Here is a 23,418-nt window from a genome sequence, read left to right on the forward strand (position 1 = left end):
TCTCTCTCTCTTCCTCTATCTCTAAAAATCCATAAACATATCCTCAGGTGAGGATTTTTTAAAAAGTTATATAGCCCTGGCTGCTGTGGCTCAGTGGATTGAGTGGGGCTTGTGAACCAAAGGGCCGCAGGTTCAATTCCCAGTCAGGGCACATGCCTGGGTTGAAGGCCAGGCCCCCAGTAAAGGGTGCATGAGAGGCAACCACACATTGATGTTTCTCTCCCTCTCTTTCTCCTTCCCTTCCCCCCCCCCCCCCCGCCCCTGCTCTAAGAGTAAATAAATAAAATCTTTAAAAAAGCTAAACAAAAGCTATGTAAATGTAGTCTCTCTCTCCCGGATGACTGAGATGGCTACTAAGTGATTAACACGCATCATTAGCACCTACACCAGCGATTTTCAACCTTTTTCATCTCATGGCACATGTAAACAAATTACTAAAATTTTGCGACACACCAAAAAATATTTTTGCCAACCTGACAAAAAATAGGTGCAATTTTGATTTATTCACACCAGATGGCTGTCGTTGTGCTGTCTGTTGTCACGGTTTTTATTTGACAATCTAGGGGGAAAGAAGTCGGTGCCCTTGACTGAATCATCAGGTATTGCATGTTTTAAAAATTCTTGTGGCGCATTGGTTGAAAAACGCTAATCTACATGATAGGGATGCTTCAGGTCCTGGGTTTAGCTTCCATCTCTGTTACCTCTATTCTTTTTCTCTCTTCATTCTGTACGTAACTGCTTTTCTTTTCTTTTTTTTTAAAAAAATGTTTTACTTACTGATTTGAGAGAGACAGAGAAAGATTGATTTGTTGTTCCATTTATTTATGCATTCATTGGTTGCTTCTTGGATGTGCCCTGACTGAGGATTGAACCGGCAGCCTTGCCATATCAGAACAATGCTCTAACCAACTGAGCTACCCGGCCAGGGACCATAACTGCTTTTCATTTGATGCTTATCTTTCCTTCCATCTTGTGTTTAGGCATGATAGATTATTAACTCAATCTCCAGCCCCATTCCCTTCCCCTGGAGGATAGAGCGTGGGGCTGAAAGTTCTAAACTTTTGATCATGGCTTGGTCTTTCTGGTGACCAGCCCCCATCCTGAGGTTTTCCAGAAGGCCTCCAAGAGTCACCTCATTAGAACAAAAGATGTTCCTATGACTCAGGAAATTCTAAGGGATTTAGGAGCTCTGTGTCAGGAACCAGGGCAGGAACCAAATATATATTTTCTATTATGTCACATCCGGACCTCACTTTACTCATCTACAAAAGGGGAATAATGATACCATGTACTTGAGCTGTTTTAAGGTGTAAGAAGTAATAAGTTCTTAGTCGTGGTTGGCGCATAATAAGAACTTAATAAACTAGTTTGTATTCTCACAGATGAGGAAATTGAGACCCACACAGTGAGGAAGGGAGGACTTGCCCAAGGTCCACTTGGAACAAGGCTATGGGATTCCATTCAGTTGTCTGAGTGTCTGCCCTGTGCCTGATGCACCGCCTGGCAGGGCTGAGGGGCACGGGGACAAGCTCGACAGTGTCCATCCTCAACAGCCCTGCATTCTGTACTATAAAACTGTACTCCAGACTTCCAGCCAAGATGGAGGTGTAGGTAGATACACTTTGCCTCCTCACGCAACCAAAACAAGGACAACAACAAATTTAAAAACAAAAATAACCAGAACTGACAGATAATCGAACTGTATGGATGTCCGACAACCAAGGAGTTAAAGAAGAAATATTCATTCAGACTGGTAGGAGGGGCGGAGATGGGCAGCCAGGAGGAAAGGACTTGTAGCAAGGGGACCACTGGATAAACCAGGAGGAATGACTAGGGCGTGAGACAGACCATGCAACCCAGGGTTCCAGCACAGGGAAATAAAGCCTCAAACCTCTGACCATAAAAACCTGTGGGAATTGCCACAGCAGGAGAAACTGCCAGCCTCACAGGAGAGTTTGTTGGAGAGACCCACAGGGTCCTACAATGTACACAGACCCGCCCGCCCAGAATCAGAACCAGAAGGGCCCAATTTGCTTGTGGGTATTGGGAAGTGACTAAAAGCCAGCCGAGAGCGGAGCAAGCGGCATTGTTCCCTCTCAGACCCCTCCCCCACATACAGCAACGTGAGTTGTCCCGCCCTGGCGAATACCTAAGGCTCCACCCCTTAAAACGTAACAGGCTGGCCCAGACAAACAAATTTGGCCCAAATGAAAGAACAGATCAAAGCTCCAAAAAAATGAAAAAGAACTTCCCCAATCTGGCAAAGGAAATAGACTTCCAGGAAGCCCAGGAAGCCCAGAGAATCCCAAAGAAGTTGCACCCAAGGAGGCACACACCAAGGCACATCATAATTATATAACCGCAGATGAAAGATAAGGAGACAATATTAAAAGCAGCAAGAGAAAAGGAGACATTACCTACAAAGGAGTTCCCATAAGACTATCAGCTAATCTCTCCAAAGAAACCTTGCAGGCAAGATGGAGCTGGAAAGAAGTATTCAAAGTCATGAAAGACAAGGACCTACATCCAAGATTACTCTATCCAGCAAAGCTATCATTTAGAATGGAAGGGCAGATAAAGTGCTTCCCAGATAAGGTCCAGTTAAAGGAGTTCATCATCACCAAGCCCTTATCATGTGAAATGTTAAAAGGATTTATCTAAGAAAAAGAAGATCAACAACTATGGGCAGTAAAATGACAACAAACTCACAACTATCAACAACTGAGCCTAAAAAACAAAACAAACTAGGCAAACAACTAGAACAGGAAGAGAATCACAGAAATGGAGATCACATGGAGGGTTATCAACAGGGAGGGGGGTGGAGACCGGGGGGAAAAGCACAGGGAATAAGAAGCATAAATGGTAGGTACAAAATAGACAGGGGGAGGTTAAGAATAGTATGGGAAATTGAGAAGCAAAAAACTTATATGTATGACCCATGGACATGAACTAGGGGGGGTGGGGGTGGTGATGCTGTTGGGAGGGGGGTACAGGCTGGAGGGGAATAAAAGGGAGAAAAAAAATGGGACAACTGTAATAGCATCATCAATAAAATCTATGTTTAAAAAACTGTACTACAGTGCAGAACTCCCAGCTCAGAGCTCACTGTGTCCCATGGGGAGGCCTGACAGTCAGGCCAGGGACCTAACCATGCCAAGGAGAGTATTATGAGTGGAATGCATCTCCCAAGAAAGATATGTTAAAGCCCTAACGCCCCGTGCCTCAGCAGGTGACTGTATTTGGAAATAGGGTCGTTGCAGAAGTAATGAGTTAAGATGAGGTCACACTGGATTAGGGTAGGTCTCTAAACCAGTACAACTGGTGTCTTTGTAAGAGGAAGAGAGGGCCCTGGCTGGTGTGGCTCAGCTGGTTGGAGTGCCATCCTGTGGCCAAAGGGTTGCAGGCCCAATTCCTGGTTGGAACTGCACATACCTAGGTTGTGGGTTCAATCCCTGGTACAGGCACATACGGGAAGCAACTGATCAATGTTTTTTTCTCACATTGATGTTCCTCTCTCTCTCTTCCTCTAAAAAAGAAGAAGGAGGAGGAAGAGAAGAAGGAGAAGAAAAGAGGGAGGAGGAGAAGGAGAGGAAGAAGAAGCGGAGGAGGAGAGACACGGAGAATGCCATGTGAAGGCACAGAGACACGGAGAACGCTGTGTCAGTAGCGTTGGAAATGAGGAGGCTTTCAGGATAAAAAGTCAGGTTGGGGTGTCAGGGACGACCCCTTCCTGGAAGGCCTGGGTGGAAGTGGAGAGACTAGGACTGGTCCTGATTAGATATACAGGGTGGGGCAAAAGTAGGTTTACATTTGTGAGTACACAAAACAGTTTATTCTTGTATTATTATTTCTTAATTACTGTATTATTTTCCATACAAACCATTGTAAACCTACTTTTGCCCCACCCTGTACAATAAGGACAGGCTGCCTGGCAGAGGCCACCTGGGCTGGAGGTGCTGAGTTCCCATCCTTGCAGGAAAATGGCCCTCAGGCTGGTGGGTGGGAACCGAGGAGATTGAAAGGGGCTGAATTCCTGACTGCACCAGCCTGTGGGGGACCAGTGGGAAGGAGGAGTAAAGAAAGGCGGCTGTTAAAATGTGCCACCGACCTTGGAACCCCACTGCGCTTGGAGAATTCTGGGTAGGAGTGGGGGTGGGGGTCCTCCTTCCCTCCCTGCAGAACCTTCAACTGTCAAGCACCGTACAAGCCACCAAAATGCTGTACTCCTCAGGTAGGCGCTGGTGGGGGCTTGTCCGACTGATGCAGGCTGTGACCTCCACCAGGAAAGGGGCTGTGTCCCCTCCAGGGTGACTCGTCCTCAGGCTGGATGCTCCCGAGGAGCAGGAGCTGAGCCTCTTCCTCAGACAGTTTGGGAAAACACAGGCGGCTGCTGCTGGGACCACAGGGCCCCTTTCTCCTGGTCTTGCTGGAGAGAGGAGAGGGACCGGTCACCCACTGCCCCAGCAACAAAGACATAAAGCTTGGGGAACAGAGAGACACTCTCCCCAATCTAGAAAAGCAGGCCCTCGGAACAAAAAGTCTGGACCCTAAGAAGGTCAAGAGCAGGCTTACATAGGAAGACTGGGACCAGACCTCAGGACTGGGGGGCCAGGGGCTGGGGGGCAGCACTGGGGGAGGGAGGGAGCAGGCAGAGCCTTGTTCTGAGGGGTGGGAGGCCAGTGGTCGGAGGGCACCCCTGCCTCCGGGCTTTTCCGGCCCCCACATCTGCCTGAGCCCCGGAAGTGTAGGCCTCACCCTAGGAAAGGACCCCAACCCGGTCTTGGCCCTTCAGGAGCTCCCCAACCGAGAAGTCCAGACATCTTCATGTCCTCCCAGCTGTGCGGGCTCCGCTGTCCATATATCTGCCGGTCCTGTCTTGGGGGCAGGGGCGGGCACAGCTGCAGCCTCCAGGCTCTGAGACAACTCCCAGTCTGATGAGGGAGACCAGACAAACGCCAGGACAGAAGGCTTCCTACCGATTCGTGCTCAGGCCATCTGCTTGTCCTTCCCACATGTAGCCTGCCTCGTCTGTCTGTCTCAGTTTGCGCATGCCCCTGCTTAGCCCACATGACAGAGCTTGGGCCTGTCACTTTCTCTGGAGACATTTTGGTAACTTCTGTGTGTGTGTGTGTGTGTGTGTGTGTGTGTGTGTGTGTGTGTGTGTGAGAGAGAGAGAGAGAGAGAGAGAGAGAGAGAGAGAGAGAGAGAGAGACCAAGACCCCGCCTTGCCAGCCGCTGAGTGAGGAACTCAGACCCGGGCACAGATACACGGGATCTCAAGCAAGGTCTGCAATCAGGAAGATCAGCAAATGGCTTCTTGAGCTGGGTGCAGACCAGGGGTGGGGGGCTCCAGGGAGACGAGGCAAGTGAGATTTAACCTTCATCGCCTTGTCTACCCCCGATGTTCTCTTGGCACCAGCACCTTCTGTGGTCCCCCCAGACCCCCAGGAGAGCTCTGCACACCCACTCCTGGGGACGGCCCATTCACCCTATTCTGTGGGTGTCCTTGGCACTTGGTTAACCCAGGTTTCTCAACCTTGACATTCGACACCTGAGGCAGGGTAGTTATTTGTCGTGGGGTCCTGCGCACTGTAGGATGGTACCGTGGGATGCCGGTAGCGCCCGACCCCGCTCCCCAGCTATGACAACCAAACTGTATTTAGACGTTCCCAAGCGTTCCCTGGGGGCATGGCCCTCCCCAGCTGATAACCACTGACCTGCATTCTCTGGGCCCCGGGTGGCTCCTGGGTCAGACGAAACAGTCGTTCCTGCCCTGCCAGCCACGCTGGGAAGGACCAAGCAATGAGACAGACCAGTTGTCGATTCTCGTCCCTCTCCGTGATGTTCTGCACCCTCCTCCCTGGACCCTCTTCATCTGAAGGAGGCGCCACTGCTGGTCCCACAGGTCCCCCTCCACAACCTTTCCCCTGGCTCTGCAGGCAAAAAAATGAGCCACGTATCCCCTCCCACACTCACTCACACACACACACTTCACAGACACACACGTATTCCACAGACACACACCCACTTCACAGACACACCCACTTCACAGGCACACACTCTTGCACTTCACAGACATACACTTATATTCCATACACACTCACACACACACCCTATTCCTTTTCCTCCAGGCTGAGGGAGTGGGAAGGAGTTTCTAAGAGAAGCCCAGAGCGCTTGGGTTGGAAGAGGCACCATGGAGGGAAAGGGCAGGAGGAAGAACTCCCAGATTCTGGCTCCAGCCACCCACTTCCCTGCTCCCCAGCCCTGACTCTTCCAGAGCCAGGACCTCACAGTGCACTCACCCTCAGGGGAGTGGGAGAGCTTAGAGCAGGTTAAAGGAGGCAGTCACTCCTCCAGAACCTCCCTGATCATCCCCAGCCTGAGTGGCCTCTTTCCCTGGCACCTGCCCCCTGTCTCTATGGCCCACAGAGCAGACTCTGAGGAGGGACAGCCCAGTGAGGGTCTTCCCAGAGTCCCCCATGGGGGGCGCTCACTTCTGACTCCTCCGTAGTCAGCACAGAATAGACACTCCCAAGGCGGGTTGGGATGAGCGCCGGGTGGCTCCAAGGAGCTCAAACCCAGGGGCTCAAACCCAGGGGCGGAGGTGGGTAAGCTCTCAGGTGCTCCCAACATGTTGGGTGTGTTTGTTGCTCTCCTTACGATCAGTAAGCCCTGAAGGAGGGGTGTGCAGGGGGATGCGGCCTCGAGGAAAATCAGCCTCTCTGTGCCTCGGTTTCTCCCTCTGTAGCAGGGAGACAACGATACACCTAACCAAAAGGGTATCATGAGGATTCAATGAGTTCGTGCATATAAAATGTTTATAATCAAACGCAAGTCCTCAAACACTGTTAACTATTATTCTTACAATGTTTGTAAATGCTCGTTACTTTTCTAACCGAGGGAGGATGACTAACATATTGTCATCACGAGCCATAGGCTCTGTCTGTGGAAGAGGCAAAGGACAGGACCCCAAGTCCTTCTTCAGCAAATTCACCCCAATCATTATGACCAATGAACTCCCCTCAGTGGGGCTGGGCACCTCCAGGCCCCAGGTACCCCAAGGGCACCCAAGAGAGGTCCTTGTGCTGTGGCCAGTACCTCTGTTCATTGCCCACGCGAGTGCCCGGAGTGGAGGTACTGCACGGCCCTGTCCTAGGGCCCACGTGCTAGAGCAGGGGCCCAGGACTCGGTCCCACTGCTGTAACTCTTCTTGTCTGTCAGCTGGACAGAGGAAGAAAAAGGAGACCCCTGGTCTTCCCTCGGAGGCACTCAGCCCTCTGTGGGCTCAGTTTCACCGTTGGACAGCCCCTCTCTGTAGCTGCCCCCCTTCCTTTCCTCATTCGGATCCCTCCCACACGCTGGCCCGAACTGGGCTCTGTTTGATTCAGACCACATCCTTCCTCCCCTCCCCCTAAGCTCCTCCTTATTCCAGAGCCAGCTGAGAATGTGGGGAGACTGAGGGTGGATGGCCCCCGGGTCATACAGGGCAGGACAAGGATTCAGACTTGACCTCTAGTCTATGGTCTCACCCCCTCCTCCTCCTCCTTCACGTTCTTCGCCTGGGGCCTCTGCTGGTGACAGAGGGGAGCCCATCCCACGTACTGGAGCTGTGGAGCTGTCCTCAGGAAGGGGTGCAAGCGGCTTGCAGTCCCTCTGCAGGAGGACGTGCGGGCAGGGCGCCCTTTGGCCCCAGTTGCCCTGCTGCCTTGGGGCCCCCTCAGCCGGCATGACCTTTCCCCTCAAGACTCAGCCGCCGTGCCCCACAAGCAGCCCCCGCCGTCTGCCCTCCTGCCTGCACACTCCACACCCGGTCGTCTCCACCCTCCCCAAACGGCAGTGTCTGGCGCAGGTCTGGGGGTCATTTTCCAATCAGCTTTACTGAAATACGATTCACACACCATACAGCTCCCTCTTTAATGGCTTTCCGTACCTGCCCGGAGTTGTACCACCGTCACCACGGTCAATTTCGGAACGTTTTCATTACCATCCCCCGAAAGAAACCCCACACCCATTCATTCCCCCAAGCCTTCAGCTGCCCCAAGCCTACTTCGTCTCTGCATAGACTGGCCTACTCGGGGCCCTTCGTATCACTGGAATCGCGCGATACACACGGCACTTTCCGAATGTTTTCTCGTCCCTCTCCGCGATGTTCTGCACTCTCCTCCCTGGACCCTCTTCATCTGAAGGAGGCGCCACTACTGGTCCCACAGGTCCCCCTCCACAACCTTTCCCCTGGCTCGTGAGCATCGAGCATCACGTTTTTATGGCGCACCCGCGGTGTAGCCTGTGCTTCATTCGCTTTCGCTGTGGAAAACTATTCCATTGCATGTTGCGTTCCTCGTTTTATTTGTCCGTTCAGCAGCGCGTGGGCTTCGGGGTTTTTTTCCCACCTTGGGCTATTGTAAATCATGCTGCTATGAACAGTCGTGTGGTGTTTTAAACGGGCGTGTTTTCATTTCTCTTGGGTGTATGTATACCTAGGGGTGTAATCGCTGGATCATATGGTTATTCTATGTTTAACTGTTTGAGGAGCCACCAGACTGTTTCCCAAAGGGGAAGGGAGGGAGAGAGGGAAACATCGATGTGCAAGAGATACATGGATTGGTTGCCTCCATGTATCTGGAGGGATACAGGGAACTGGCGACCCTTTGATTCCCAAACCCGCACTCAATCCACTGAGCCACATCAGCCAGGTCTAGCATCAGTCTTTAATCATAGCCATCCTACTGGGTGTGAAGTGGTATCTCATTGGTTTGCATTTGCCTAGTGATTAAAGATGTTGAGCGTTTTTTTCATGTGATTATTGGTCATTTATATATCTTCTTCAGAAAAGTATCTATTCAGACCCTTTGTCCATTTTTTAAAATATTTTACTTATTTATTCTTAGCGCAAGAGGGTGCGCTCACATGGCCTGCACTCCAGAGGGGAAGGGAAGGAGAGAAGGAGAGAAACATCAGTGTGTGATTGCCTCTTACACACCCCCTACTGGGGACCTGACCCACAACCCGGGCGTGTGCTCTGACTGGGAATTGAACCACGACCCTTTGGTTTGCAGGCCGGCACTCGATCAACTGAGCCACACCAGCCAGGGCCCTTTGTCCATTTTTTAATGGGGTTATTTCTCTTTTTATTATTAAGTGGAATCCATGTTCATCGATAAGGGAATGGCAGCTCACATAAGCCACAGCCGGCTCAAGGCCAAGGGTGTGGGCCAACACAACAACGCCCAGAACTACAGTAACCAGAGCTTCGAGGAGCTGCGAGCACTCTGTCTGAGGAAGGGGGAACTGTTCGAGGACCCCGTATTCCCTGCAGAACCCACGTCACTGGGCTTCAAGGAGCTGGGCCCCAACTCCAAAAATGTGCAGAACATCTGCTGGCAGCGGCCCAGTGTGGGCACTGGGAGGGGAGGCGTGGGCTCTTGGGGGAAGGGGCAGAGTGTAGAGGTGCCCCTGTCACTTTGTCCATCTGCAGACCCCACAGCCGCATCCGGCCCTGGCACTAGGATCCACCTCCCTTAGGGCTGGGGACAGCTCTGGACATGCTTAAGCAAAATCTCTCAGAACATCCCCAGGAAAGTCACCCACCAATCTTTGCCATCACAGCCTACAACTGTGCCAAGTTGGTCCAGCCCCCTCCCTCCCCCCCTCCCCATCCATATTTCCCCTAGAACTTGGAGGTGGGCATCATTCCTCAGGAGAGGCAGGAGGGAGATGGGGTGTCCTGGGCCCCCTGAAACCTGTGTTCCTTCACTGCAGGAAATCACCAGCACTCCTCACTTCATTGTGAATGGCGTCAGCCCCACGGACATCTGCCAGGGGGTGCTCGGTGAGTGGGGAGCAGGAAAGCTGGTCTCCACTGGAGGCAGGGGTGAATTAGGGAGGGGGGCTGAGGTGGGGCCCATGCCAAAGTGTCTTTTGAGGCTGGGGAGCTAGGATCCCTTAGGTTCAGACAATTCCTTCTGTTTCCCTGTCACCCCCTTTCCGAGCAGGTGGTAATGAAAGGGTCAGGGGGGTCTTCCTGCTCCTCCCCTACTCTGGACGCCACCCCACCTGGGAGTGAGATGGGCGATATGTTAGCTGTCCACCGCTGCACAATAAATTACCCCAACCCTCAGCGACTCAAAGCAACAGCAAACGCGGTACCACCTGGCTGCTGCTGTGGGGCAGGGATTCTGAAGCCACCCAGCTGGTGGGTCTGGCTCAGGGTCTCACACGAGGCCGCAGCCAACCTGCCAGTCCGGGCTCCTGCGGCCATCTGAAGGATTGGCAGGAGCTGGGGGTCTGCTTCCAAGAGGGTGCGCTCACATGGCCGCAGGACTGTGTCCCCACAACTTGGTAGACAGTTGCTCCCAGACGTACACGCGCACTCCCCGCACACACACAGTAAGGTAACCTCCGCCACAGTCTACCTGTTAGAAGTGAGCAAGGAGCCTGGCCTGCACTCCAGGGGAGGGGAGGGAGGCTCCACCTCCTGAGGGGAGCAGAGTCAAAGAATTGGACATATCTCAAAGCCACTGCAGTGCCAGAGCTGCCTCATTCTGGGGTATCACATAGAGAAGCACTGGGCCCCCTTCACCCCCTCTCCCACAGGCTCCCACAGACAGTCCCAAGAGATAGCTTCCTCCCTAAACCCGGTTCTATTCCATGGTTTCCTCCAAACTCCTCGTTGCAACTTCAGGGATAAGGCCAGGGTGGGTTTCCCCTGGGGCTGAATTCAGTCTGATCTGTGGCAGAGAGAAAGCAGGGTGTGGGCAGGGCGGAGGCCAAGGAGAGGCCCCCAGCTGCCGCTGAGGCTCACTGGGCTGGAGCAGCCCCACGTTACCAAGAAGAAAATGGCTTCTCCCTGGGTGCCCTTCTGGCAATGGTGGATTAGCGTCCTTAACCTTCCTTTCCCACCCTCTGCCTCCCTCCTGGGGGCACCTCCAATAGCCAGGAAGCCACTGGTAATCACAGAAGCTTTCCCAGTGCCCTCATCCTCAACCTCGCTGAGGGTACTCAAATGGGGCACCCCTGACCGCAGCCCCAGCCCATGGGGTCTGAGATCTCCAGGAGAGAGATAGAACGGATAACCTCAGACCAGGCATACTGCCCCTGTGCCCAGTGCCCAGCCCCAGACACCCTGGAGTACAGACTGAACCCCCTGAGTCTCCAGTATTACGTGGGTGACATCAGGGAGAGACGTCCTGATTGCTACACCAGTGTAATCAGGGGTAGACATGCAGTCCGTGGGGGAAGGTGACTGCATTTCTTCAAGGGATGGAAGGTGACTGGCTCTCTTCCAAAGGAAGCAGGTCCCAGAGTGAGGAGCTACACCGAGGCCAAACATTCCTCCTCCCCAAATGCCCAAACAAAAGCGCCTGTTCTAATTTTTAAATCTCTCACCTAAAAGAGAAGGTAAAGAAGCTCACTGCACCTCCCAGAGGCTGTCCTTCCTGCCCTGCTGCTCCCAGCTGGCTTCTGTGGCAGGAGGCTTACTGGGGAGGGGGCTGCAGGACCAGCTCCTGCTCCAGCGGCTTGGATTTCGGGACGCACACACACGTGGGAGTGCTCAGGGGGGAAGCACCTGCCTGTCTTTCCAGGGGACTGCTGGCTGCTGGCTGCCATCGGCTCCCTTACCACATGCCCCCAGCTGCTGTACCGCGTGGTGCCCAAGGGGCAGAGCTTCAAGAAAAACTATGCTGGCATCTTCCACTTTCAGGTGAAGGGTGATTGGAAAGTCAGAGTTGCTTTGTAGTGTGTGTATGTGGTGGGGTGGGGAATATGGAGGGAGGAAAGAATTACTACATGCTTCGAAGTTTACCTTTTTTATTTTCTTTTTGAAAAGTGACATTTATTAGGATGGGGTTTTGCTTAATTATCAGAGGAATATCTGCTCACTAAAGAAATTATGTAAGCTGCCCTAGCTGGTGTGGCTCAGTGGGTTAAGGGTCAGCCTGAAAATCAAAGTGTCGATGGATCAATTCCCAGTCAGGGTACATGTGTGGGTTGCAAGGCAGGCCAGGTGTCCAGTAGGGGGCGCGCGAGAGGCAACCACGGATGGGCGTTTGTCTCCCTCTTTTTCTCTCTTCCTTCCCCTCTCTAAAATAAATAAATAAATAAATAAATAAATAAATAAACTCTTTTTTAAAAAAATTATGTAAGCTAATTTTTAAATTTCCCCCCAAAACAAATTGTTATCAGCTTGTGGATCTCCTCCTCCTTTCTCCCTCTCTCTCTCTCTCTCAATAGATATACACACACACATACACACATACAAGGGGGGACCCCAAAATACTGGGATTTATTTGTAAAGAATTTATAAATATTTATTTATACATGTATTTATTTTTACATGTTTAAACTTCAGTCACCTTCAAAGTACTCTCCATTTGATACAATATACCTATTGAGATTTTTTTTTCTCCTCAAAACAGTTTTTGGACTCATCAGTTTTGATGGCTTTCAGTGTTTCTGCTGTTTTTTATTTCACCTCTTTCGCATTGGCAAAAGGTTTCCCTTTGAGGACTTTTCTCATCCAGGGAAACAAACAAAAAAAATGTTGCTTGGGGAGAGAGATCAGGGGAGCAGTGAGGGTGGGGCACAAGGGTCAGGTCATTTTTGGTCAAAAATTGCTGAACACTCGGCACACTGTGAGCAGGCGCGCTCATAAGTCACCCATCATGAAATGGGCAAACACGTTGAGTCTTCAAAAACCTTCACTGAAGCTGAACACAGCCTCTCAAAACCGTGCCAGCTGGTACACTGATACAGATGGGTTCCTAGAACACTCACCTAGAGGGGGAAGCTTGTACTACAAGGGGCCCACCCTCCAAAAGATAATTCCTGTTTTTGAGGGGTCCCTGCTCTTATGTGTGTATGATATTGGGAATCTCTGTCACATAAGTTTTGGAATCTGTTCTTTAAATTTAGCAACATGTGGATAAAATCCCCATGTTATAAAGTATTTCTGAGAATCACCAGTTTTTGTGTTTAAAATTTTATCTATTTACTTTTAGAGATAGGGGAAGGAAGGAAGAAAGAGAGGGAGAGAAACATGAATAAGTTGCCTCTCATACACCCCTAACTGGGGACCTGGACCCCACACCCGGCATGTGCCCTAATTGGGAATTGATCCAGCAACCTCTCGGTTCATGGGTCAGTGCTCAATCCACTAAACCGCACCAGCCAGGACTAGAAAATTGGAGTTTTTAAGACCTTAGGAGTCCTATAGTCCAACCAAGGTCAAAAGATGGATTGGGTCCCCCTGGAAGCCATGGCAGGACCTGGAGATGAGGCTAGTGGTGAAGTTCATGCTTTTCATTGTCTTCCACTCACTATTCAGCCATTCTGAGGGTGTCAGCCTTGACCACCAGGGGGCGCTCACACAACAGCATTCTCACTGCGCGGGGTGGGGGGGCGGGCGGTGCGTGCTCTTTAGTGTGCTTGCGCTTGAGGGAAGGGGAGCTAGACAGATGCCAGATACCTCATGACCCACCGAGGCCCACTCTGCTGCCCACAGATTTGGCAATATGGGCAGTGGGTGAACGTCGTGGTGGACGACCGGCTACCCACAAAGAGTGGCAAGCTGGTGTTCGTGCACTCAGGTGAGCGCACTGAGTTCTGGAGTGCCCTGCTGGAGAAGGCGTATGCCAAGTGAGTGCCCGAGTCAAGGAGCTCGGTTTGCCTCCAAACCTGCCCCACCGGCTGGCTGCTATGGGGGCAGCTGGAATCAAGGGAAAAGGCAGGGGTGGCCGAGCGTCCTTCCCTTCCCTCTCTAACCCTCTGATGTCCAAGCTCAACCTCTATTCCAGAGCCCAAACAGTGCCCTCTATGTGCCCACAGGCTGAACGGGTCCTATGAAGCATTGTCAGGGGGCAATACGGTGGAGGGCTTCGAGGACTTCACAGGGGGCGTCACCCAGAGCTTGCAACTCCAGAGGCCCCCTAAGAACCTGCTGAGAATGCTTAGGAAGGCCATAAACCGATCTTCTCTCATGGGCTGCTCCATTGAGGTAAGCCATGCTTGGTTCTGCCTCACGACCTTCGCACCTGCTGCAGCTTTCACCTAGAAGGTTCTTCCCCCAGATACCTGTACAACTAGCTTCTTCTCATTCACATTTCAGTCCCAATGTCCCTTCCTCAGGTTAATCTTCCCTGTCTCCCAATCTAAATTAGCTGCTCCCCCCACCATATACTCTCTACTTTGAAATTTCAATATGAAATTCTTACTTACTATGAATTTACTCATAGCCTGTCTTCTCCGATTTTCACATTCCATGGCGGCAGTGACCGTATTTGTCTCATTCATTGCCCGATCCTGGGCCTTAGGATGGCATTTGGCATACAATAGCAAAGCAACGAACATTTGCTCAGCTAAATAAATGAACCTAGAGTGCTACGGATGACCCAACAATTGCAGTCTGTGCATTTATCCCAGAAAAATAAAGACATGCCCGCACAAAAGCCTGAACACAAATGCTTATAGCAGCGGTATTCGTATAGCCAGAAACCGGAAACAACCCAGCAGTCCTTCAAAGGGTGGATGGTTAGGCTGTGGAGCGCACACCCTGAAACACTACTGAGCAATAAAAAGAAATGAGCCAGTGACAGGCAACAGTGTGGGCCGATCTCCAGGGAGTGATGCTGAATTAGAAAGCCAGTCCCAGAGGGCTCCGTAGTGTATGATCCTATTCATATGGCAGTCTTGAAACGACAAAGTGAGCAAGTGGAGAACAGAGCAGTGGCTGTCGGAGGTTGGGGAGGAGGGCCATGAGAAGAATACACGCGAGGACAATGAGACGGGTGTTCAGGGGACAGAAATCGGTGTCACCACTGGTGGTGGGTCCGCGAAACTACACAGGCAATAAAGCTATTTAGAGCACACACACGAGAACTAGTAAAAGTAGGAGGCTGTGTAAAATTGGCAAATCGCACCCACACCAACATCCTGGTTTTGACACGGTGCTGTATTTTTGCGGGATGTTTCAACCAGCGGAAACAGGCTGCCAGCGATGAGACCTCTCTGTCACCGCCAGCGATGATGGCTTACAGCGGCATGGGAATCTTCAATTGTTTGAAAATACAAAGTTTAATCCTAAAGAAATGACCCCCGCCCTCCGTGCTCCAACCCCTTTGAGCAGACCCCAAATTCCTCTCCTTCTTCCCTGTTCTCTAGGTCACCAGCGACAGCGAACTGGAAACTTTGACGGAGACCATGCTGGTGAGGGGGCACGCTTACTCAGTGACGGACCTTCAGGATGTAAGTCTCACCAGCACCCTACCCTGAGGGGCACGTGAAGAAAGAGCACCTCCTCCTGCCCCGTGTCCCTAACCTTGGCCCACTCCCCACCCAGATCTGGTACCGAGGCAAAACAGAAACCCTGATTCGGGTCCGGAATCCCTGGGGCCGAGTTGAGTGGAATGGAGCCTGGAGTGACAAGTAGGTGCCCTTGACCGGTGCTCTCAGGTAAGGGGCAGAGTACACAGTGGACCCATGAGCAAGGCCATGCCTCAGAGGGACCCGGGGGCACACCGAGGCACACCCCTCCCCTCTAGTTTCTCCATAAAGTCAGGACGCCCAGTAGGCAGGCATTCAGTGGTGAGGGCACGTCCTGAGGGAAAAGGAGGTACCTCCTGCCCCCAACCCCCTCTCACTGCCTGTCTCTGCTCCAGCTCCAGAGAGTGGGAAGAAGTGTCCCCAGACCTCCAGAAGCAGCTGTTGCACAGAATGGAGGATGGGGAGTTCTGGTCAGTGCAGCTTGGTGGGCTCCTTTCTCCTCCCAAGCCCTGCCCCTTTATCTCCTCCCACCCTCCCCACCATGTGGGGGATGTGGTGGCTCCTGGGAAAGGGGGTCCTGTGGGTGTGGGAGTGTAGCACTGATGGGCTGTAGCACCCACACCTTCCACCACAGGATGTCCTACCACGATTTCCTGAAGAATTTCACATGCCTGGAGATCTGCAGCCTGATGCCTGACGCGCTCTCTGGGAACTATGGGAGCTGCTGGCACACCACCTTCTACGAGGGCAGCTGGAGGCGGGGCAGCACTGCGGGGGGCTGCAGGAACCACCTCGGTGGGTGCAGAGAGCCAGGGAGGGGCTACCGGCTCACCACACAACCCTGCCTGGGGACCCGGGTCACAAGGGTCAGGGTCCACCAGCAGATCAGGAGCCCCAGTGCCATCAGATCCTGCTGGCCCTGTTGAGGAGGCAGGCATGTGGCTGGGAAGGGCAGAGCCATCCTGACTTGCTTCCTCCACAGACACATTCTGGACCAACCCCCAGTTCAAGATCTGTCTCCCCGAGGAGGACGATGACCTAGAAGATGATGAAGTCATCTGCACCTGCATGATAGCCCTGATGCAGAAGAACTGGCGGCAGGCACGGCCCCAAGGAGCCAAGCTGCAGACCATTGGCTTTGTCATCTACACGGTGGGCACCCCAGCCAGTCCCCCAGCCACTCTCCCTCTCTCCCCATGCCTTCTCCCCAGGGCCACTGCCTACCCAGTGGTGGGACCCTCTCCAACAGGCTCCACGGCCCTGGCTCTTTCTTGCATGGTGCATTGTGCTTTCGAGGCAGGGCCAGTAGTTTCCTTTTAACAGATTTTTTCATCAAAAACACTTAGGTAGCACTTCCTTTGTACCAGGCATCCCACCACAGGCCTTATGAATAGTAACGCCCTCTATGAAGAGGAAGGAGATTGAGAGCCAGAGCAGTGAGGTCACTGGCCCAAGCTCGCACAACAAAGTGTCAGCAGCAGAGCCTGCATCCTGATTCCCAGACACTTTGAGAACTCTGCACAAGCCCCCGCCCCCCAAGCCTCCCCCAGATGCCCCCCCGGGAGCATTGACTCCGGTGACCAAGAGAAATCCCTGATGAGTATTTCCCAAACCGTGCTTTGCAGGATCCTTCAAGTGGCCACTTGTTCATTCTCTTAGATACACAGCTAGTATTTATGGAACACCTACTGCATGCCAGGCCCCAGTTCAGCCTCCCAGTGGCTCAACAGTGAAAAAAACAGACACAAGCCAGGCCCTCCTCCTAGGCTGTGAGTCTACCAGATTAACAGACACACCTCAAGGCAAGACATTTCCAAGATTAGATGCATTATTTCCAGGAAAGGCTGTTCCTCGCCACCACCACCCCCACCCCCTGTCTACAGTGCCATCAGCGTATTAAAGGTTCTGGTCATCCCTGAAGCAGAGCAACCTATTTATCTTGGTTTAGCTCACCTTTTCCCCAAGTTTATTGGTGCGCAACAGCACGCTCAGTTTCACAATCCCTTATCAGTTTCACAATCCTTTATCAGCTTCACAACCCTTTATCAGCTTCCAGCAGGACCGGAGCATTCCCTGGAAACGCTCAAGGTCAGGACAAAGCTCTCTAGATTTTCATCCCAGCTCTTTCCATTTTTAGTGGTGGGGATCGGGCAAGTCACCTCACCTCCTGGGGACTCTGTGTCCTGTCCTTAACCTGCAGTGGTGACAATCTCCCCCTGGCCAAACTCTGTGTAGACTGTACTTTGCTGGCCAGAGCTGAAGGATTATTAACACCAGGACTTTTATCAGAGCCCATGCCCACACCCCATTACCAGTGTCCCGGTGCCATTAACATGCCCTGCCAACACACCCCACTATGCACACCCACCCAACACACCCTATGCACGCCTCTCACATGGCTTCCATAAGCCTGAGCCCCTTCACCATCCTGGGGATCTGACCCTCCTCTCTCTTCCCTTCCTAGGTCCCAAAGGAGGTACAGAAGACATGGGGTTTGATCCTGGCCAGGATGCATGTGGATGGGCAAAGGGTGGAATTCGGCAAAGGGCCCTGGGTGGAAGTCAGGGAAAGGCGAGCTCACACCAGGGTGCCTGCCAGCTGGGTGGTGTCCAGCACCAGCCAGTGGTGGAGATGCCTCTCCACAACCCTGCCCAGCCAGGCTCCACCTTGGAGGCCCCTCTCCCAGCCCTCCCAGGCCAGCCCTGTACCCACCTCCGGGGCACATATAGTTGCAGAACATCCAGGATATCCACTTGAAGAAGGAATTCTTCATGAAGTATCAGGACCATGGCTTCTCAGAGATCTTCACCAACTCACGGGAGGTGAGCAGCCACCTGCAGCTGCCTCCAGGGGAATATATCATCATTCCCTCCACCTTTGAGCCGCACAGGGATGCCGACTTCCTGCTTCGGGTCTTCACAGAGAAGCACAGCGAGTCCTGGTGAGGGGCGCCGCTAGATGCTCCAAGACCACCTGCTCAGGAGCTGTAAGATGTCAAGCTCAGGGAGCAGTCATCTGGTGCCCCCCACCCCCGACCTTGTCCCTGTTATATAGTCAGGGAGACAGAGGCATGACGAGGGGAAGTCCTAGTTCGTAGCAGAAGCAGAACTAGAACCCAGATGCCATGAGCCTGTTCCATACTGACGCCCCACCCCTCACTGAAATCCTGTCTCCCTGACCCCTGGTAACCCCTGAACTTCATTCACTTTTGCCCAGGGAACTGGATGAAGCCAACTGTTCAGAGCTCCTCCAAGAGGTGAGGGGGGGGGGGGCTCTGGTGTTGGAGGATCAAGGAAGCCTCTGGGGGGGGGGGTGTGTGAAGGACCTTTCTGGACTGAGTCTCTTTCCCATAACTTTCCCTCCAGGAGATCGTCTCTGAGATTGACATAGACCAGGACTTCAAACATTTATTTCAGATAGTGGCAGGAGGAGAGGTGAGAGCTGAGGGCTGGGGCTGAAAGGAGGGGCTGGGGGCTGAAGGGGCCGGCGCAGGGGCTTACGGTCCCCCTTCCTAGGGCAAGGAGATAGGTGTGTTTGAGCTACAGAGGCTGCTCAACAAGGTGGTCTCCAAACGTGAGTCTTCCAGCCCCACCGCTCACAGCCCTTCCCCCCACAGCGTGGCCCCACCTTGACCACTGTCTGTGTCCCCCCAAACCCCCTACTCGCTCCTTCTCTTCTTGTCCCTTCCCCTCCCAGTCAGAAACCTCAGGACCAGGGGCTTTGGCGTGGATGTGTGCCGCAGCATGATCAACATCATGGATGTATCTTCCTGACCAGTGGGCAGTCCTGTCCAGTTTCCTCCTGCCCCTGTCCCCTGCCCCCAGCCCAGCCCCCACGTGGCCCCTCTCTGACCAGTCATGTCCTCTTTCCTGATGGGGAGTAGGCTCTGGGGTACCCAATGGTGTCAGTTTCTCTGACTGTTACCATAGTTCCCATACAGGACCCCTTCCATGAGTCCCTCTGCTTCCCTGCCCCCAGGATGCCCCCTCACTCCCTTCTCTGATATCCTTGACCACCCCGCAGAAAGATGGCTCTGGCAAGCTAGGGCTTCTGGAATTCCAGATCCTGTGGAAAAAAATCAAGAAATGGACGGTAAAGGGCATCAAAAGGGCAGTTTATGGGGGTGAGAAAGGATCCTCGAAAGGGATGGGCACTAGTAAGGATGAAGCTAGAACCAGAGCCCCTGACTAGACACACACGTGCACACACAACAGGTCAGGATCTGCCAAAGTGTTGGTGTATTAACTAGTCAAAATATTTAACAAGCCGGACTTCGGCCAAGATGGAGGCGTAGGTTGATACACTTTGTCTCCTTGCACAACTAAAAGAAGGACAGCAACAAATTTAAAAACAAAAATAACCAGAACTGCCAGGTAATTGAACTGTATGGAAGTCCAACAGCCAAGGTATTAAAGAAGAAACATTCATCCAGACCAGTAGGAGGGGCGGAGACGGGCAGCCAGGGCAGAGAGGATGCACAGCAAGGTGGCAGCTGGAGGACCGGGTGGATGAGGCGGCAGCTGGCGGACCAGGCAGTCCCACATTTGCATGCAGATAAACCGGGAAGAACAACTGGAGAGCGAGACAGATGGAACAACCCAGGGTTCCAGCACAGGGAAATAAAGCCTCAAAACCTCTGACTGTAAAAACCTGTGGGAATTGTGGCAGCACGAGAAACTCCCAGGCTCACAGGAGAGTTCATTGGAGAGACCCACAGGGTCCTAGAACGTACACAAACCCACCCAGGAATCAGCACCAGAAGGGCCCAATTTGCTTGTGGATAGTAGGGGAAGTGACTGAAAGCTGGCGGAGAGCTGAGCAAGCAGCACTGTTCCCTCTCTGACCCCTCCCCCACATACAGTGTCACAAGGCAGAGACTGTGGGTTGCCCCGCCCTGGTGAATATCTAAGGCTCCACCCCTTAAAATGTAACAGGCTCGCCCAGACAAACAAATGTGGCCCAAATGAAAGAACAGACCAAAGCTCCAAAAATACAACTAAGCAATGAAGAGATAGCCAACCTATAAGGTACAGAATTCAAAACACTGGTAATCAGGATGCTCACAGAAATGGTTGATTGTGGTTGCAAAATAGAGGAAGAAGTGAAAGCTGTGAAATACAGTGAAATAAAGGAAAATGTACAGGGAACCAACAGTGAAGGGAAGAAAACTGGACTCAAATCAACAATTTGGAGCACAAGTAAGGAATAAACATTCAACCAGAACAGAACGAAGAAACAAGAATTCAAAAAAAGGAGGAAAGGCATAGGAACCTCTGGGACAACTTTAAATGTTCCAATGTCCAAATCATAGGGGTGCCAGAAGGAGAAGAACAAGAGCAAGAAATGGAAAACTTACTTGAAAAAATAATGAAGGAGAACTTCCCCAATCTGGCAAAGGAAATAGACTTCCAGGAAGCTCAGAGAGTCCCAAAGAATTTGCACCCAAGGAGGCACACACCAAGGCACCTCATAATTACATTACGCAAGATGAAAGATAAGGAGAGAATCTTAAAAGCAGCAAGAGAAAAGGAGAGAGTTACCTACAAAGGACTTCCCATCAGACTGTCAGCTGATTTCTCAAAAGAAACCTTACAGGCAAGAAGGGGCTGGAAAGGAGTATTCAAAGTCATGAAAGGCAAGAACCTACATCCAAGATTACTCTACCCAGCAAAGCTATCATTTAGAATGGAAGGACAGATAAAGTGCTTCCCAGATAAGGTCAAGTTAAAGGAGTTCCTCATCACCAAGCCCTTATTATATGAAATGTTAAAGAAACTTATCTAAGAAAAAGAAGATGATCAAAATTATGAACTGTAAAATGACAACAAACCCACAACTATCAACAAATGAAACTAAAAAAAAAAAAAACCCACTAAACAAACAACTAGAAAAGGAACAGAATCAGAGAAATAGATATCACATGGAAGGTTATCAGTGAGGAGGGGGTGGGGGGAGAATGCGGGAAAAGGTAAAGGGAATAGGAAGCATAAATGGCAGGTACAATATAGACAGGGGGAGGTTAAGAATGGTGTGAGAAATGGAGAAGCCAAAGAATGTATACGTACGACCTGTGGACATGAACTAAAGGGGGTGGGGGGAATGCTATTGGGAGGCAGGGTGGAGGGCGGAGGGAAATAAAGGGGAGAAAATAGTGGGACAACTGTAATAGCCTAATGAATAAAATACACTTTGAAAAAAAGAACAAAATGTTTAACAAGCAGTGTAGTCCAGGCATCACCTAGCCAAAAGGATACAGGCAGAGCCCTGGCAGGGTGTCAGAACCCCGGCCCGGCCCTGGAATTCATCCTACAGTCACCAGCTGACAGCCATGGTGGGCGCTCAGGAGATGGGCCGGGGCGGGGAGCCCCTGGTCTTGGGTAGCAGTTGGGAGCCAACTCTAGGGAAGTATTTCATTATTCCAACCACCATGTCGTGCACACGCCCTACCTCATCTGCGTGTCCCTTCAGGACATCTTCCATGACTGTGACCAGGACAACTCAGGCACCTTGAACTCCTACGAGATGCGCTTGGCAATTGAGAAAGCAGGTGGACGGGGGTCAGGAGGGGGCTTTGGGGCAGGGACAAGGAAGGCAGCGGCCAGAGGGCTGATGGCTCCTCTGCACACCTCTCTCTCCCAGGTATCAAGGTGAATAACAAGGTGACACAGGTGCTGGTGGCCAGATATGCAAATGACGACATGATCATGGATTTTGACAGCTTCATCAGTTGTTTCCTGAGGCTGAAGGCCATGTTCAGTGAGTCAGGCACCTGCTCACGCCCCACCCGAGGCTGGGACCGCTGGCCTTGCCCCACATACCCATGAGAGGAACGCTGCTCCAGAGCCACTCCCCCTTACAGGGCACAGGTGCTGTGGGTTCAAATCGCAGCTCCACCACTTACTGGCTCTGTGCCTCAAGCAAGTCGCTTTATTTCTTGAGCTGCGATTGCCTTGCCTATAAAATGAGGGAAATAATGGTCCTGCCCTCATAGGATGGAAGTACAGACTAAAGAAGGTAGTGTATGTGTGGAGAGCACTCAGAACCGGCCTGGCTCAAAGCAAGCTCTCTGAGTTGTTATCATCAAGCCCCTGCTCGGTGGAAGGGCGGGGTGTTAGCTGGGGAAGCAGCAGGGGACAGCTTCTTGCACCCTTTCTGCCATCTTGCCTAGTCGGGTGTGGGTATTTTAGATCCATCCACTAACTCAGCTCTCAACCCTCTCCCCTTGCCTCCTCCCCGAAACAGCACACTTTCTAACTATGGACCCCAAGAATACTGGCCATATTTGCCTGAACCTGAACCAGGTACATGGAAAGGACCTTCTGGCTCCCCAACCCAGGGTTCCACCCGCCCTCTGCTCTCCCCAGCCGTCCCGCCCCACCCCCACGCTCAGAGCTGCTGCTTCTCTCCCCACAGTGGCTGCAGATAACCATGTGGGGATAGAGGGGCTGCAGGAGCCCGGCTACCTCCCTCTGCCAGTGCCACCAACCCACTTTGGTTCTGGCCCAGGGGGCGGCCACCCTCTGCTGCTCTCGGCTCCGCAGTCTCTGTTGATGGGATGAGCCCCAGGTGGCAGCCCCTGGGTCCCGGGTGCCGTCCGCACCTGTTCATACTCCATGTCCAGCCTCCCAGCTCAGTGTTTCTGTTTTTCCCCAGCCAGGCTTCTGGTGACTGGATTTACCTCACAGCCTCTCTCCCTCTGAGTAAATTTTATGAAAGACTAAGTGATACTTCCCCATTGTCCCCAGGCTGGGCAGGCTCTCCACACTTTCTGTCCCGCCTCCACCTGCCTGCTGACCGCCCCTCCTGGCATGGCCTCTCTCTTCTCTCTCACTCAGGGGCATTAATATAATAAACAGCACATGCCACTGACTTCTGTGTCTCTGTGTTTGCATGCCAGGAAAAGACCGGCGGGGGTGGAAGTCACTTCCTCAGCACCAAAGAAGGGCCTTAGTTAGCGCAGTACCACCCCTCCTCCAGGGAGCATTTAAAAATGTGTGGTTGTTGCCAAAGCTAGAGCATGCATTTGGCATTTATGGGCAATGCCAGGGATGCTTAATGCCCAGCGGTCCCCGGGAACTGTATGGAGCACAGTACATGGAGCAGTGTCCAAGGGGAGGTCTGAGCCAGCGGCCAACCCTCCGCCCCGGCCAGAGCTGGGCA

At 52.3% G+C, this 23,418-nt stretch overlaps 1 protein-coding gene across 1 annotated transcript; it reads left to right on the top strand.

Moving 5' to 3' along the window:
* Positions 1-9,165: 9,165 nt before the first annotated feature.
* On the top strand, positions 9,166-23,077 carry CAPN11 (calpain 11). The gene is made up of 21 exons (XM_024558016.3): positions 9,166-9,393; positions 9,760-9,829; positions 11,583-11,701; positions 13,502-13,635; positions 13,825-13,993; positions 15,157-15,240; positions 15,335-15,420; positions 15,654-15,728; positions 15,893-16,053; positions 16,241-16,410; positions 17,723-17,734; positions 17,988-18,199; positions 18,475-18,514; positions 18,624-18,692; positions 18,774-18,831; positions 18,955-19,019; positions 19,282-19,350; positions 21,727-21,805; positions 21,898-22,014; positions 22,501-22,559; positions 22,672-23,077. The coding sequence occupies exons 1-21, from the start codon at positions 9,166-9,168 to the stop codon at positions 22,696-22,698; spliced, it is 2,103 nt and encodes a 700-aa protein (XP_024413784.1). The 3' UTR covers positions 22,699-23,077.
* The last annotated feature ends 341 nt before the right edge of the window (positions 23,078-23,418 follow it).

Source organism: Desmodus rotundus, chromosome 11 (genome assembly GCF_022682495.2).
Source record: "Desmodus rotundus isolate HL8 chromosome 11, HLdesRot8A.1, whole genome shotgun sequence".
In the NCBI taxonomy this organism is placed as follows: Eukaryota; Metazoa; Chordata; class Mammalia; order Chiroptera; family Phyllostomidae; genus Desmodus; species Desmodus rotundus.